This window comes from Dermacentor andersoni, chromosome 8 (genome assembly GCF_023375885.2).
Source record: "Dermacentor andersoni chromosome 8, qqDerAnde1_hic_scaffold, whole genome shotgun sequence".
NCBI classification, from domain to species: Eukaryota; Metazoa; Arthropoda; class Arachnida; order Ixodida; family Ixodidae; genus Dermacentor; species Dermacentor andersoni.
Window position 1 is genome coordinate 82,909,757 of NC_092821.1, and position 17,703 is coordinate 82,927,459.

The window sequence follows — 17,703 nt, forward strand, 5'->3', positions numbered from 1 at the left end:
ATGTGCGGAATCTGTGTTTCTAACACCAGCTTATTGCGGAAGATGCACACCTGAGACACTTCGTTTTCATTGAAGCTTCGCACAGACCCTCGTGCAATACCTTTGCTTCAATTCCATGAATGAGATGACGGATTTTACTGGCAGAGTGAAGGCGTTGCTCGAGTTTGGTATCTAACATTTTATCACTTTTTGCTGTTTGCCGTTTCAGAAGTCGCCTCAACTGTGGGTATAGGTGAGTCTCACTAGTAATTTTCGCAATTTCACACACCCCACAACTTTACACCTAACAATAGGTTAACAAATGTTATTCTTGCGTTCAAAAATTCTCAAGAGAATAGCTGACTGCAGCAAGACTAAGGCAATGTCCGCTTACTTCATACTGTAAACGTAAGAATTCATGCAATATTTCTCCAACTTATGAAAACAAAAAAACAGTGTAGATACCTTGCAACTTCAATTTGTGATAAATCTCGTAATCCGTTATTTTGACGGTATTTTTCAAATGCATTATCGAAGTTTTTCTTGTTATTATTACAGAAATAAAACGAAGGTAAGAACAACGCCCCTGCATTTATTCGTGTAGCTACAGATGTGCGTTGCCTTATTATGCACGTCTCTTGATTCTAAAGAGCAATAATTGCATCTGTGCCTCTCATCTCAACCTAACACCGGCGATTCCATTGAAGTGAAGTGCTGTTTCAATTAACGTATGCAAGCCCTACAACAAAATAATAAGCGTTTGGTATACCTATGCACCCAACGCTTAAGCTTTACTGTGGCACTGAAAATCTCGAAGTACGTTCTTCTGAAGTATATATATATATATATATATATATATATATATATATATATAGATTAAACTGCCATTAATAATTTGGGTTTCCAACGGAACGCCAACTGATAAATTTCTATGGCTCACTGAGAAATATTCTAACGGTTGCTCTAAATACAGATTGATCTTGGCGTTTTATTTTTGGGGTGCACTAAAGGATTCGGGGAAAGAGACGAACCACATTCCATTTACTTTTGGGTGCTTGAACTCAAGGCCATGTGTGTACTCACGCATGTTGAAACGAAAGATCAATAGTCCACGCAGACGTGTAAAAGCCCCGACCAAAGGAGACGAAAGAAAGACGACGGTCCTTAGTTGCTGGACATGATAAATGGGCTATAAAATACTTGCGTAAATCTGTTGCATGGATTACAAGGGCATTTCAAGTCCCCTATTTGAAAATTACAGGTAGAATTCAGGGTGGTCCATCTTAGCCTAATTTCGGTATGCTTTATATGTATCAATTGCTGCTGACGAAATTAGAATATAGCTTTTATTGGGGCTTTGGAGAGTTTGCAAAATTATATTTAAGGTTTGTTTCATTTTGCAACGATCTATTTATAATAATATATCAATATATTCGTAACACCGTTCTTTAACGACTGTGAAGGAAAACCAGGCAGAAGCTGGTCTCTGCGTCCGCGAATTATATTTTTAAACAAACCCCCTTTATCAGGCTGGAGCCTGATTCCGCCGATTCCACTGCTCGCACACAGTCATCGTGCTGGACGTGTCGTCATCGTCTTTAGTGACCGGACCATTCTGGCACGTAGTAGTCCAGTACAACTGGACTAAGTTCCTTCTTCTTAATTCAACAAGTCTCATCAAATTTGGTGCACGAGTTGCGCGGGCAAAAAATCATCGTTTTAAATTAATTTAGATGGAAGCTCCGAATATAAAACTTCCTCGTAAAGGAAACAAATGCAATCCAATGGAAATGTTTTATGAAATCGCCTATTCGCGTTTTTTTTTTTTTTTAGGTTATCGCATATTACCGGGCATTGTTGGCGCGAATTTTAGAAAATCTGTTGCAATAGCGCAGAAAGAGAAATATATTAGTTGAATAGAGAAAGGCAAGCATGCAGAGCCTATTTATCCGAAGGAATATTTTGATGGGGCATTTGTCGTTCGCAGTGACGAAGCAGACGACACAGGCAAGAAAGTACTTCTGTTCTGCTGCGCCGTTTGCCTCATCGCGCTGCTCATAGGTCTGTTTTTATGGACATCCAATTTAAGTCAGGGTGAGTGATGCTGTTTTGATCTGTATGAGTGTTTCTTCTCTAAGGGCAATACAATGCGATGAAATGTGGATAAGTGTTACCGTTGGGTCACAGGAAGCAGTGAATGGAAAACCAAGCTCTAGACGACAAATGCCCGGCCCTGCGCGGTTTCTATAAAGGTAACATTGCGGTTTGATGGTCCCATCGGACCATATTCTGCAAGTACGATAGGATGAATATTTAGGCTCGTCAGAATAAATTTCTTTGCACTGATTTTGTTACGGCTGAAAATTTCATAAATAAAGTTTTACAAGGGCATAAACGCCGCGGTAATTGACGACGGCATCATAAGTACTGTTGCCGCTTAGGATGTGAGTAGTCGTCATGTTTTACTCGAAATGTTCCTTAGCACAGAATTATTGCTCCTCTTAGAGCAGGGTACCAAGGCATCACTCATTTTCGCGCGGGCTAACCTTTAAAACGGCACAGTTTTTTTAGCTGCTACATTCCGTGTCGCCCGTTCAGCCAGACGGTGGTTATCTCACCTGTTAGGGCACAAAAGACCGGCTAGTAGTGCGGAGAATTGATCCACAGAACATTGGGATTGATCTAACCTTCCATGCGTGTAAACAAAAAAATGTCAAACCATTACAGGATTGCATAAAAATAACGTCGGCTCATACAAATATTGAAGAGCCCAGGTGTCGTAATGAAAACGTGGTTATATCAGACGGCGTTATGTTTCTTTATGCATCGCATCAAATTTGCTTTTTCTCGACTACGCCTTTTTTGTGGAAATGATTATGTGCCACCGAGTTCTCCGGCCTACATAAGGCGAAAGCTTGAAACATTTTAAATGCCAGTGAGACCTCCTTTCTTCTTTGTACTCAATTAACCCCTACGTGAAGCATGAAATATGAAGCACAGTGTCTGTTTAAGTGTATCTCTAATCCCCACCGATATTAAAATAAAATGGCGTAAATGATATGCAATTATATGTACATATTGACACGTGTACTTGTTTATGTTGTTCGGGTGACCGCATTTCACCGTTTAAACAAATGTTCTCACTCAGCGCAGAACGTGCCTGCATCTGCTTGTATCGGAAGTTTCTGCAATAATGTTTTCGATGGTTCTATCCACTGTCTGGTGGGGGAGCGGGTTCTGGCGAATATTGGGTAATATTGACACGTGTACTTATCTTTATCGGGCGACGACGTTTCGCCACCTAACAAATGTAATCGCACAGCGCGGGTCGCGCCTGCATGTATCCGAAGTTTCTAGGAAGTTATCGATGCTTCTACCCGGCTGTCTGTTGTCGCTGAACCTTGTGTTATCTGATTTCATCGCGTGACGCGAATGGTGTAGAACTTTGTGGAAGGCACGCGGGTCCGAACGATTACTCTGCAACATTCGACGACTGCTGTATAAAAGCCGACGTGCTTGACCGGCTGATAAGATTTTCGACGATTGCCGACCATGTTCGCCGCTATTGTTGTGCTATAAGTGTAGCCTCTTTTTTGGGCACAGGTCCGCCCAATAAAGGTTAGTTTTGTGTTTAACAGTATTGCTACTGTGTTCTTTGACGTCACGACCACGTGACATGTGGTGGAGGTGCTTTGCGTTCATGTACTGGACGCCCCCACAAAGCCGTGACCCAAGTCCTCACGCGGAAGACACCAACGTCGCCAAGAACCAGCGAAGTACCCGCAGGCTGCAAGGACTGCCCCCGGAGCACGGACTTTTGCCTGAGACGACTAGGAAGATCGCCACCAAGTCCACCCCAATGGCAGCCCATTGTCCCCCGTCGTGCTGCAGCAGCCCAGGGAGCCTCCGACGTTCCGCGGTTCAACTTTCGAGGACCCGGAAAGCTGGCTTGAGACGTATGAGAGAGTCGCTGCGTTTAACAACTGGAACAGCGACGACAAACTGCGACATGTCTTATTCGCATTGAAAGACGCAGCCAGGACGTGGTTAGAGAACCGAGAAGCCACCTTAACGACCTGGGAACTTTTCCGTAGCGGCTTCCTGCAGACATTCGCTAGCGTCGTGCGCCGAGAACGAGCCCAAGGGCTGTTAGAAACCAGGGTGCAGCTACCTAATAAGACAACCGCGAACTTCACGGAGGAAATGAGCCGTCTCTTCCACCACGCCGACCCTGAAATACCCGAGGAGAAGAAAGTCCGCCTACTCATGCGTGGTGTGAAGGAGGAACGTTTTGCCGGAATGGTACGAAGCCCACCGAAGCCCACCGTCGACGAGTTTCTTCGCGAGGCCACCAGCATCGAGAAGACACTCGAGATGCGAAACCGGCAATTCGACCACCGCACGAACTCGACAAACTACGCCAGAGTTCAGTCACTGGCCACCGACGACCTGCGCAAGACTATCCGTGCTGTCCTGCGGGAGGAGCTACAGAAGCTGTTCCCATCATCACAGCCTCAAGTGGCTTCGATTGCCGACGCCGTACGTCAGCAGCTCCAACGACAACTCGGAGTAGCCCCTGAATCGCCGCAGCCTCAGCCACAAAGGATGATCAACGCCGCTGTCGCCCGCCGTCAGGGTCCCCCTCCACGACCGTGCCAGGGCCCCGTAACGCCGCAATTTCGTCGACCACCACCGCCGCCGCAAGCACGCCCACCCGTCGCCCAGCGCAGCTACCCGAGGAAGACAGACGTTCGGCGTGCTCCTGACCACCGCCCGCACTGCTACCACTGCGGAGAAGCGGGTCACGTTTACCGACGATGCCCATACCGGGAGATGGGACTGCGAGGTTTCGCCGTGAATGCTCCGCGCCCGCAGCAAGGTGAACGCCGTCGCGATATCGCCGACTACCTCGCTGCTACTCAGTGGAGCTCTCGACGACCGTCGCGTTCGCCATAACCAGGCCGCTACCTGTCGCCACAGTGACGACCATACACTGGCCCAGCCCGGGGCCGGTCAGCGAGCCCGTATCCGGAAAACTAAAAGCAGCAACCGATGGAGGTGCGGTTGTTGTTCGTCGAACTGACGAAGATCCTCCGACGCCGACGAAGACACTGAAGAAACTACCTCGACGACATAACGACACGCCGCCGTCCCGACGAAGTGTGGAAGCAAAGAATACGACGACGAAAGACGACCTGACGATGCGACGTTCCAGCTTCAGTTCAACACGACGCAGCCGTGATCCGACGCCGAGACCTATCTGCAACGCCAGACAGAGAACCACCGACCTCGACGTGCTTCTCTACGGCCGCGCAGTCACCGCTTTAGTGGACGCAGGAGCCGATTACTCCGTCATGAGTGGACCCATCGCCGCGCAGTTGAATAAATTTAAAACTGCATGGGAAGGTCCTCAAATTCGAACCGCTGGAGGACACCTCATCACGCCGACTGGAATCTGCACGGCAAGAATAACCATTCATGACAGGGCTTACCCTGCCACGTTCGTTATCCTCCAACAGTGTTCACGAGACGTAATTCTAGGTATGGACTTCCTGAACCAACACGGCGCAATCATCGACCTGAAGTCGAAGTCAATAACGCTGTCGGAAGATAAAGCGATACTGCCGGAGAGCCCTCGTATTCACCACGCCTTGAGTGTGCTCGAAGACCAAGTGAGCATCCCGCCTCGCTCCAGCATTGTTATTTCGGTCGGCACCGAAACACCCGCTGACGTAGAAGGCGTCATCGAAGGCGACCAACGTCTACTGTTAGACCGTGAAATTTGCGTCGCAAGAGGGATCCCTCGACTGCATGGAGGGAAAACTGAAGTGTTGTTGACAAACTTCAGCCAGGAGTTCAAGCCCATCAACAAGGGCACGACGATCGCGTACATCGAGGAAATTCTGGAAACCAGTAATGCGTTTCTCCTCTCGGATTCCGCCACACCTACCCCGACGACGTTGGTTCCCGAACCACACTACGACATTAATCCAAGTCTCCCCGTGATTAAGCAACAGCAGCTCAGAAGTCTGCTCCGACGATACAAAGGCTGCTTTTCGACGTCATCGAGGATTCGACAAACACCAGTCGCCAAGCATCGCATAATCACCGAGGAGTGCGCGCGACCACTCCGCCAGAGCCCTTACTGAGTTTCGCCGCGAGAACGTGCAGCTATAAGAGAACAGGTCGACGAAATTCTGCGCAACGACATCATCCAGGCGTCGAAAAGTCCGTGGGCATCCCCTGTTGTCCTGGTAAAGAAAAAGGACGGAACCCTACGTTTCTGCGTCGATTATCGTCGTCTGAACAAGATCACGAAGAAGGACGTATACCCCCTCCCACGAATAGACGACGCATTGGATCGGCTCTGCAACGCTAAATACCTCTCGTCGATGGACCTCAAGTCTGGCTATTGGCAAATAGAAGTCGACGAAAGAGATCGCGAAAAGACGGCCTTCATCACCCCAGACGGCCTCTACGAGTTCAAGGTTATGCCATTCGGACTGTGTTTGGCGCCTGCAACGTTCCAGCGTATCATGGAAGTGGCAGACCTGTCTCGTTTACTTGGATGACGTCGTCGTCTTCGCCGAAAATTTTGACGATCACCTCAACCGGCTTGCGACAGTACTAGAGGCCATCAAGTCGTCAGGGCTTACTCTGAAGCCGGAAAAATGCCGCTTCGCTTACGATGAGCTTCTGTTCCTAGGCCACGTAATCAGCAAATCTGGTCTCCGTCCAGACCCGCAAAAGACAGCTGCTATCGCACAGTTCCCGCAACCCATCAACAAGAAGGCAGTGCGTAGATTCCTTGGCATGTGTGCCTACTACAGGCGGTTTGTCAAGGACTTTTCACGCATCGCCGAGCCGTTGACACGTTTAACTAAATGTGATGTTGAGTTCAAGTAGGGAACGCCGCAGGCCGACGCAATTGAAGAACTCAAACGACGCATGCAGTCGCCGCCGGTACTTGCGCACTTCGACGAGTACGCCGATACAGAAATCCATACTGACGCCAGTAGCCTAGGCCTCGGTGCCGTTCTAGTCCAGAGGAGAAACGGAGCCGAACAAGTGATAGCTTACGCTAGCCGGTCGCTGTCAAAAGCGGAAGGCAACTATTCTACGACCGAAAAGGAATGCCTCGCCATCGTTTGGGCTACAGCTAAATTTCGCCCTTATCTTTATGGCAGGCCATTAAAAGTCATCAGTGACCATCACGCGTTGTGTTGGCTAGCGAATATAAAGGATCCTTCAGGACGACTGGCGCGGTGGAGCCTCAGACTACAAGAATACGACATCACTGTAACCTACAAGTCCGGACGAAAACACTCCGATGCCGATGGCTTATCACGCGCCCCCATTGACCCGCCGCCGCAAGACGACGAGAATGACGACGCCTTCCTTAGAATGATAATTGCGGAAGGCTTCGCTGAACAGAAACGGGCAGACCCGGAGCTAAAAGGCCTCGTCGAATATTTGGAAGGGCGCACCGACGTTGTCCCGAGGGCATTTAAGCACGGATTATCTTCCTTCACGCTTCAAAACAATCTACTCGTGAAGAAGAACTTCTTACCAGTCCGCGCCAACTACCTTCTTTTTGTCCCGTCAGGACTTCGTCCAGAAGTATTGCACGCCCTACATGACGATCCGACCGCTGGACACCTCGGATTTTCCCGGACACTATCGAGGATACTGGAAAAGTATTATTGGCCGCGCCTGACCGCCGACGTCGCCCGTTATGTCAGAACATGCCGACACTGTCAGCGACGTAAGACACCGCCGACAAGGCCAGCCGGATTACTACAGCCAATCGAGCCTACTCGCCGACCATTCCAGCAGATCGGGATGGACTTGCTGGGAGCTTTCCGACGTCAACAACCGGAAATAAGTGGATCGTCGTGGCGACAGACCACCTCACCCGCTTCGCTGAAACTAAAGCACTGCCGAAAGGTAGCGCAGCTAAAGTGGCGAAATTCTTTGTCGAAAACATCCTGCTGCGACATGGCGCCCCAGAAGTCCTCATCACCGACAGAGGAACGGCCTTTAAGCGGAGTTCACCCAAGCCATTCTTAAATACAGTCAGACAAGGCACAGGAGGACAGCGGCCTACAATCCGCCGACGAATGGTCTTACGGAGCGGCTGAATAAGACCCTCGCCGACATGCTAGCGATGTACGTCGACGTCGAACACAAGACCTGGGATGCTGTCCTGCCGTACGTAACATTCGCTTACAACACGGCGGTGCAAGAAACAACACAGATGACGCCGTTCAAGCTGGTCTACGGCAGGAACCCGACGACGACGCTCGACGCCATGCTGCCGCACGTCACTGGCGTACTGGCGCACTGGCCTATGAGGAGTTGCCACGTGACATTACGCAGTACAGCTGCACTGCTCGCGGCCGGAAATCGTCGATTATTGGACCTTAAGCCCTTCTGACACTGCTAACGATGTGTAAGACTTTGTGTCTATTTTTGTCTATTGTGTTTGTCTTATACGGTTGATTAAGTTTTTTGTTCTCGTATTTCTAGTATTACGACGATGCTGTTGATAAGGGTGGCATTACCATGCGTACAAACATCTCCTTGTTATGGGGGCTCCATCTGACCCACTTCCTACTTTATGTTATCGCTCGGAGTGAAAGACGCCTGCCTGAATTCGAACTTAATCGAATACTAGCGTTGTTCCTATCATTTGTGTAGGCTCTCAACGAATCTTGTGTGCTAAGATTGCAAAGCCGCCGCGAACACTGCTATACTTTCTGTAAGGTATTCGAGACTAGCGATTACTCTGGACAGTTTGACGAGTCATGCATAAATGTCGACGCGTGGATCTAGATTTTCGAAGATCGCGAACAGGGCTCGCCACTATTGTGTTGCTTTGAGTCTTACTCGCTTTTCATTGCAGAACCACACCAAAACAGAATGTTATGATATACAGTTTTGGTACTGTGCTTGTCACCGTCACCACAGGGTTACAAAGCAGTAATTATTCAAACTTAGTTTTACCAGGAATATAGGTCGGCCGCCACATACTGAAATTGTCAAGAGATAAGAACATGTAAATAGAATATAGGTGAACCCATATATCTTTAGGAGACATAAGAAAAACGTTAAGCATGGCACACTTTTATTACCATTAACCTCTGCTAGTTAAAATCACAAGCGAACGCTAAAAGCTACGTCCTCGCCAGATATCCCAGAAGGGTATCCCTGCTGGGAGGTTTCGCAGTTGTCCTCAGCTCCGAAATGACGTCGTCCTCAGTGCTGAGAGTGCGTCGGAAATCCAGCATTTCTTAAAGCCAGCGTAAATATTCTCGAAACTGATTCTACTGCAGGCGTAACGGAGAAATACTTTTGGCTCCGTGACTTGGCTGTATTTGTTCACGAAGATAGGTGGAGATTCTGTTGTCACGAATGTATACCGTTAGCTCATTGTTTGCAATACGTCCAAGAAAAAAGCCTGGCCGTTTTCGAAAAATGCGGCACTAACAATACATTGAATGCAAGGCGGGTTGGCTGACATCAATAACATTGCAGTAAGTAAAAAGACAAGGCGTGAAAGGCGTCGCATTCGCTAAACAAGTCGCAGTATCTCCCAAAGCTGAAGCATTGATAAGGAAAACAGATTATTAGGCAGCTACACAATAAAACGAATGCAGTTTTATCATCCGTATAAGCTCGTAAGCATTTCTTTGCAAAATAAATTAAGCATAGCGTCGCGTGTGCATAGGCAAGCATCAACACATCTCACTTGATGAGTGCGGACCCTCCCTGTCACAACGCTGTCGTGAGGAACAGGGGCCGCAGTGAGCGGAATTGACCACTCGCTTCAACCCGCACTAAGTGGCGGGAAGGCCGCGCGCACGAAGCTATCAGCCCTTGGTACTTCCACGCTCTGTAATCATTGCAGCTCGCTTTCGAGGTAGTTGCGGCGCGACCGCGCTCAATCGTGCTATACGCAGCCGCCGCCGGAGAAGACCCCCGCCAGGCCCCTGGCCTTGCGCGCGTGTGGAGGACGGCACGCTTCCTCCACACCTTTCGCCCTTGCGCGCGCGAGATGACGGCGCCGTACTCGGCTAACCCTCGCCCACTCTCCCATGCACCTACAGCACATGCCGTGCGGTGTTGCCGCACTTGGATTTTACACAGAACATCACGGCTGCGCCGACGGTCGCAGCGGAAAGGCGCCCGTTGTGTCAACGTATTTCTTAATGCAATAAAAAAAAAGCCAACATACATAGGGGGGGAAGTAAACGACCCTTGGCACTCTGTTTTCGAAAAAACACGCAGAAAGCTAGAAGAAATATGTTGTATGATATGTGACAGCGGCCGTCGTGCGATATCACCTTCTGTAGATTGACAGAGCGAAATTGGCGTCTATAAGGCGACTAAACGCTGGCAGAAGCACGAAAAAGCTCATGCGTGGGGTGACGTAAAAGGACAGATTTATATGCGAAGGATAGAGCACAGTCGATGTATCCCTAACATCTACGTTATTTTTGGTGCTCATCTATAAATATATCTACAGATTGACAGGCAACCGCCTCTGCAGCTGGTACATTCAATTATCGATTGGTTCGAGGGAAGTATTGAATCTCTAAAGCCTTGCGTTTTACAGTTGTACACTTTAATGTTCTATGTTCAATTTAATCGGGTCGACCAACGACATCTAGTCTTATTGCAGCACTAAGCTATTCAAGCGCGATACTTGAAGCTCATGGCTAAGGGCACTGTTCGCAGCACTGCAAAGCGCTAGGTGCCAAATGCAGTCACAATGCGCAACAATGACCGCCGTATTAATTTTATGTCATGACGCATTAGCTCGGTGTCCAGGCACACACAGGTGGCGTAAAACATTCCGCAGGCATGCTGTCCATGTATCTCATTTCAATCGCAGAGAATTTACATTTTCTTGTTTATGCACACCTACCATTCCATAGTGAGTGCGTGTTTTTTATTATATTATATCGCCTTTGCTGCGAGGTATTCTGATATTCCAGCACCGCAGTGGATCCACCATCTCATCGTCTTCCTATATGTTTTTGGAGCACTCTTATCTCACTGGAGTCATTATTCACTAAAACAGCGGTGGCGAAAGGTAGAGCATCTGCCTCGTATTCCGGAGTTACTTGGTTCAAATCCCTGCACCGCATCTGTAAGCAATATTCTTTTACGCCTTTGTTACGCCAGCTCATTCATGCTTAAGAGTGAAAACTGTATCGTCACACAACCTGATCCTCTGGCAGCCTCGACTGCGTTTACGATAACTTGGCACCTTTTCTGTGACTATAACACACGAGCCATCATACCCTACGATTACATGGCTTGCCTCACCGCATTGTTTTCGTTTATTGTTAATGAAAACATTGGCTGTCCTTGCTTGCTCTATTCAACAGCGATGTACATTTCTCTATTAACTTTGCGACTAACATTTTACGTTCCATTTATCACCACGTGCAGTTTTTATTCATTCGGCGAAATTTCTATTGATAGAAGCAACATCAAATAGTTTAAAGCCGATCAAGAATATTTAAGCCTAATGAAGATGACTTCACTCTAGTTATGATTATTGACATATACTTATTACTTTTCACCTGAATGAGTAAATAATTAGACATTTTTAAGAAACAATCAAAGAAACCGTGCAAACGTTTGCATCATACAACCAGGCTCATTCCGATGCTTCACAGAATATGCGTCCGAGATGGGCCACTGGAAGGTATGCTTACGCTATCTTTAATAAGTCCGACGAGGAAGTTTTTGCAGTAATTTATTTGTGGTTCGCTAGGTTTCTATCAGCATTGGAAAAACTTGTTGTGTAAAACGTATTGTAGGAATAGAAAAACGGCTGTGCATTTTTTCATGATGGTCTGCAATGTTCTCATTGGTCATTTTGCTCTAAATATGCATTGGACCAGTTATAGACAGAATAATAAATAATTATGCAATAGGGCGAAATACATAAACTAACCGGCATGCTAAAAGTGACTGAAAACACAATTAACTTATTTCTGTCGAGCTACGTGGCACGTGCATATCTTTTATTTCTCGGACACGTTCATCAGTGCGAGATAAGATTATATTATCTCTCTATATATCTGTAAGTGGCTGCTATTTTCCGTAAGTGACTTCACTGTACTTTTAAATGACATGGCTTTGAACGGGGAATGTTTTCTGTGCCTAAGGACAATTGATGAGCTGTACCTATTAAGCTGCTCACGTAGTAGCATACAACTAATAGGTATTTATGAGAACCGTGTATGTCAGCAATTTCGCTACTACAGCGATATATCAATCGGCGCTCAATGACCATGAATTTGCAGAGGAGGACATCGATGGTACCGCCACCTACAAACCACCGAAGCACAAAGGTCCAGAAGGCAGCGGCGCAGCAACTACAACTCAGGACCTCGGAACAACTGCCGCGTTAACGACTAAAATACACGTTACAGTTCAGCCCCTCAGATCTGAAGAGGTATGCTACATAACATAAACATTGTTAGATATGTTTAAATATACTTTTGATTTGTGCTGTTTGTAAAACGCAATCAGCGTACGTATCATCTGTATGTCCGCCGTGCAGGTTCTACTCGCGAAAGTCCATTATACGTAACTGTGCGACTTTTCTCAAGTACCGCTTCTGTGTATTACTCTTCTATGGGACGTCAATGATGCTTCAATTCACATATTTCAAAACTAATAAAATTTTATAAATACATGTTTCCATAAGAGTGGCAATGCTGGTGCGTGTTTAATTTTGTGTTTATACGTGTGTCTTTCTTGCTCATACCGTACGCTGATGTTCTATAACGGAATTAAAAGGCACTGGAATAACGTGCAAAAATCTAATATTGAAGTGGCTTCATGCCAGCGGTGCAGGGGACGGTCTAAATTTCAAGTACCTACCTACGCTACCATAGGTTTTTTTAAAGAGTGCTGGCAGCGCCCCCCCCCCTCTTCCCTAAATTAATGAGCACTTTTAACATAAGCTTATGTGTCCTCACATAGAGTGCCCTGCGATTGCGACACTAAAGACATCGAAGTGTGATAGCACACTTTGTAGGTAACTTTGCTTTAGCCGGTCCATAGCTGCTCGGCAAAATTAAAGGTGAGCTTATTATTTGAGTGACACTATGTGAAGGCTCATCTCTGGTTAGGATGAATTTCTTCGTGTTATTCTATTGGTTTGTACACTCAATCAAGATCTGAAATCTAGACTAAGCCTAAGGAAGTACAATTTTTAGACGCCTGCTTTCTTTTACGTGTTTTGTTGGTGGGCATACTTGTGCAGATTAGTTCTGGGGCCTCACAAACCACATTGAACGAGAGCCTTCGTCTACAGTATGGTATTGCGGGTTGTGCATCAGAAACTACGTTGCTACTCCATAAACACTCACAGTGTAGCGTGTGAATGCTTCATAATGCTACACACATACGCTAACACGTATTTTTTATATAAATTGAAACCAACATGTTGCATAAAGCTCTTTCTTCACGTGTAATACTTGATCTGGCGCGCAGTGCTTCGACAATCAAATATACAGCTCAGATAACAAAGTAAAGTTCTAGTATTGGTAAATTTGAGAGCGCAGCTCACAGGCGCACATTTCTGAGGTCGTCGTACTTCGGCATAACCGAGTGAACAAGCACAGCCAAAGATGAAGGCGAACGCAGAGCGCAGCGGGGTAAGACGAGAGGAGGAAAGCGGGAAAGACGAGAGGAGGAAAGCGGAGAGAAGGGTGCAGCGGAAGCATGAGGCGGAAAGCGGCCGAGGGTACGGCGAAAGCGTGAGCAGAAAAGCGTTGTGAGGTGACAGATGGCGCCAGAATAGCGCGCGTCGTGCGTGAGGTCTCTCGACACCGGCTCCTGTGAATCGCACCCACGCGTCACCCACGCGTTGGCGGTCGCGATCTCCAGATTATCGAGGCAGTCGCGCCGCACTTCGCTGCATTTGCAACCTGCAGCAGGAGACAAATTGTCCGCTCCAGCGAATATATCGCGAAATGAAAACGCTCATAGACTTGTGTTCAAATATTCGCATTAACGAGTGCCGTAATGGCCTGTGATTTTTTTTATTCAGGATAATTTGCATTATGTAACTACTAATTTCATCATCGCGTGCCGGAATCTTAACTACCTCACGGGAAAACTTTTCAGCAGGCGAGATCCCGAGTGCGCGTAGCCTAGGAAGCAGCCTTGTTTTTCATTTGCGACATAACTGATTTCTTCACAAAATCCTTCCTCGGTTATTCCATCAAAAATGATTGTATTCATGATCTGGAGGTCCACTATCTCAAACCAGCCCATCTCAATATTTCTGATGTGTCAATAATACTGAAATCTTACCTGTCGCAAACCTGCAACACAGCATGTGCCTTAGTAAGGGCCATGCAACACTTCTTATTATGGCAACTAAATTGGACTGCACTCGAGCAAATGCTTCCGTGAACACCTGAGCCGAATATAATTCCCATCAAAGCAGTGCAAGACACGTAAATTACCGCGACAGCATGTCGGCAAGGGACCCATGTCGCAGAAAATGCGGAGCTGGCGTCCAGAGCGGACCGGACGGGTAATTCATTCCGAACCACGCATACCCATGCACGCAGACCCGCTGTGTTGGGCGAAGACGTGGCTGAACTAATTGGATTCAGGAGAGTAAAATGCGTCAAGGAAATCTTAAATACGACTTACACACAACCGACAGACATGATCACATCAGATTGTTTTTTCAATGTACCAGAAAACGTGATATTTCTATGCGGCAACTCAATCATAAACCCATTTTCCAGCGTGTCTACCAATCACTGAGCGGCGCGCCGAGCTCGGTTCCTTTCAACAGCACCATGCAGATGGCGATCAGCTCCGCGCATTCGCAGCGCATGCATGAAGCCGTGTTTCTACGGGAAAGCTCCCCTTCGTGCATAGCGTTCGTCTCCAGCACTTCCCGGAAAACATTTGGTAACATAAGCGCCAGTTGCCGGGAAACGTAACAAACGCAGATCTTTGAATGCTCTCGCGTTCCAGTCTAAAAGGCTAGCTTGAGCGCCCTCCATATTTTGTACTCTAAAGATAGGTCACGCTTTCCTTCGGCTCCTTCCAAACCCTGTCCTTGGCACATTATCACGTAAAGGCTACTGCGCATAACTGTTGGTGGAATTTCGTCAAGTAATAATAAGTTTGTGAACATCCACAATATCATATCCAACACTTGAAATACTCGCAATGTTTTATATATTAGGAAAACCCAAAATACTAATGTGTTCGAACTGCTGATAAAAAGTAAGTTTTTTACCTGCGGTATTTCGCGTGCATTGTCTTTTCCACATTAGCGGGCGCTTGCACGGCGTAAGATTGTGGCGTCGTTGAAGTTTGTTAAACGCTACCGCTATCTGCCCCTGCGTGTGAAAGTGTATCTTTGTTCTTGTGCAGAATTTCTACGCACATTGACATTCATATCAACGTAGCAACTCGGCATTTTCTATGATCGCAGAGCGCGAAACTGCGAGACTACTAAGCACTTCTGCAATGCAAAGTCAGTGACAACGTAAAAAAATGTCGGTAAAAACGTGAATGCAAAATACCTCGCAACTGCACAAAGTAAGCTTCGTTGTTTTAAAGTCGATACCATGGTAAGATTGCGAAACATGGTAACTAACCACCTGAGTCATGACTCTCGTCAAGGCGATGGTCTGATCACTCGCAGTGGTCTACTTAAACACCTTTGCTACGTGGGTCGGAGGGTTAATAACAAAGAAGGTTTTGATTCAAGAAGTGTCTGTGCGATTTCTTTTACATTTATGCTAAATATATTTACTTATACAGGATTCAACCCAGGGTGTAACAACGGAATCATCAGAAATGAACACCGCAGCAACTATTATAGCTACTTCCAGTTCACCTGAGCCAGCATCAAGCACCGAGACCCCGACTAAAGCAATAGCTACGACCCCGACTAAAGCAATAACAACGACCCTGACTGTGACGACAACACCGGCCACCACCATATCAACGATACCACGTGAGTACTCCAGGATTAGCAGCTGATATTCATGATGAGGCCGTTTTTTTCTCAAGTCATATGTTGGAACTGGAGAGCGCGTAGTGCGGGGCCCGGGGCAGTTATCTCTTATTCTCCATTAGAATAGGCGCTACATAGGCGACAATCGAAGCCGCGTGCGTAGCATTATATCTATAATGTTATATTATGTAGACATGTATGGAATAAGAGAGAATGATTGAGAGAATAAAAATGCGTTGGATCGCATACGGCAGACATTGCCAGCTCTTGACTGCAAGCTTACCATTATCATTGAAAATGAAGGCGTACAATTAGTGCATTTTGCCAGTTGTGACATATGGGGCAGAGGTTTGGAGACTGACAAAGAAGCTTGAGAACAAGTTAAGGACAGCGCAAATAGCGATGGAACGAAGATTGCTAGGCAAAGCGTTAAGAGACAGAAAGACAGCGGTTGGGATAAGAGAGCAAGCTGATACAGACGGTATTCTAATTGACATCAAGATGAAATAATGAAGCTGGGCAGGTGATATAATGCGCTGGTTAGATAACTGTTCGTCCATTAGGGTTACAGAATGGGTACCAAGAGAAGGAAAACGCAATCGAGGACGACAAAGACTATAGACGTACTCGCTATGGACTATACACTTACTATGATTATATACTTACTGGCTAGGAAGTAGGAAATGTGTTTAGAGGTCTGGTGCTTCATTTTCACGAATGCTTCACAATGTCATTGCAAATGGTCCTTCGCCTTGTCTTTCAAGCCATCGTTTACGGACCCCCGACCTTGTACTCTGTGGTGTGCACCGTGGACTGCAACATCAGGATGGTGGTCCCGCCGGACGGTGTTTGCGACTTTATATTTTTCGACTCTCTTTATGTGACTTGCGGTGGCGGAGTCGGCGACGCGCAAACGACGCCCAAGTTACAGCGTTTCTTCGACCTGGCCGCTCAAGGCAACAACACGCAGTTTGGATGCTCCATCGACGAATTGTAAGTTGTGAGATGCACTGTGCCGAGTTCATACGTTTGGGCGAGCGACAAAATATAGCACACGTATGTCATAATAATCCAAAAATATGTCACTGGCTCATGCAACTTTATTCTAGTAAAATTATGAGAGGGTTGGCCCGAACTGATAACTGGTAGCTTGTTAACTTTGTTCTTGTTTCCAGTTACGTGACTTTGAATTGAAGGGAATTAGCCTCCCGGCCTCCTTGAAGCTGGTGACAATCTCAAACCGTGAGGAGTGGTAGGCACCCTACGAGGCAGCCACGAGTACTCCTCGAAAGAGCGGTATTTTAAGCTGTAAAATTGGTTGTGTGGAAACTAAATCAAGGTACTGTATGGCAGAAGGCTTGCACGAGGGTAAAGCCGAATTCGTTATCGCTGAATCGATCTCAATGATAACCTTGTAGGCTTCCTAATTTGCACAAATTAGCAAAATGTCATCTCCTTATTGACCTTGCAAATAAAAAAAAATTCTCGTTTTTTTCGTTTTCGTGGAACGACCTGCGAGAATGATGTATATCAAGCGATAATAACCAATGTCGCTACATCTCAAACAACATGGGCCATTCATTTTCATGGCTTTAAAATAAGCCATGAAGACTGCAAGTGTATTATTTTGTTCTGTATCTTGGGCGCTGCCCGGTCCTCGAAATAATGACTCTACTATATTGTTTCCTTGTTCGCAGAAAGCT

General features: G+C 46.7%; 1 protein-coding gene across 1 annotated transcript; it reads left to right on the forward strand.

Moving 5' to 3' along the window:
• Positions 1 to 213: 213 nt before the first annotated feature.
• Positions 214 to 16,997, forward strand: LOC140212976 (uncharacterized). The gene is made up of 5 exons (XM_072284098.1): positions 214 to 232; positions 1,967 to 2,073; positions 12,303 to 12,454; positions 15,805 to 16,000; positions 16,765 to 16,997. The coding sequence occupies exons 4-5, from the start codon at positions 15,841 to 15,843 to the stop codon at positions 16,995 to 16,997; spliced, it is 393 nt and encodes a 130-aa protein (XP_072140199.1). The 5' UTR covers positions 214 to 232; positions 1,967 to 2,073; positions 12,303 to 12,454; positions 15,805 to 15,840.
• Positions 16,998 to 17,703: the final 706 nt, after the last annotated feature.

What these genes read in the sequence shown, in the direction of transcription:
- LOC140212976 (XM_072284098.1), top strand. Translation starts at nt 15,841, where the DNA reads ATGAACACCGCAGCAACTATTATAGCTACTTCCAGTTCACCTGAGCCA. An exon ending in CACCATATCAACGATACCAC is followed by an intron (nt 16,001 to 16,764) that starts GTGAGTACTCCA and finishes TTGTCTTTCAAG; the next exon opens with CCATCGTTTACGGACCCCCG.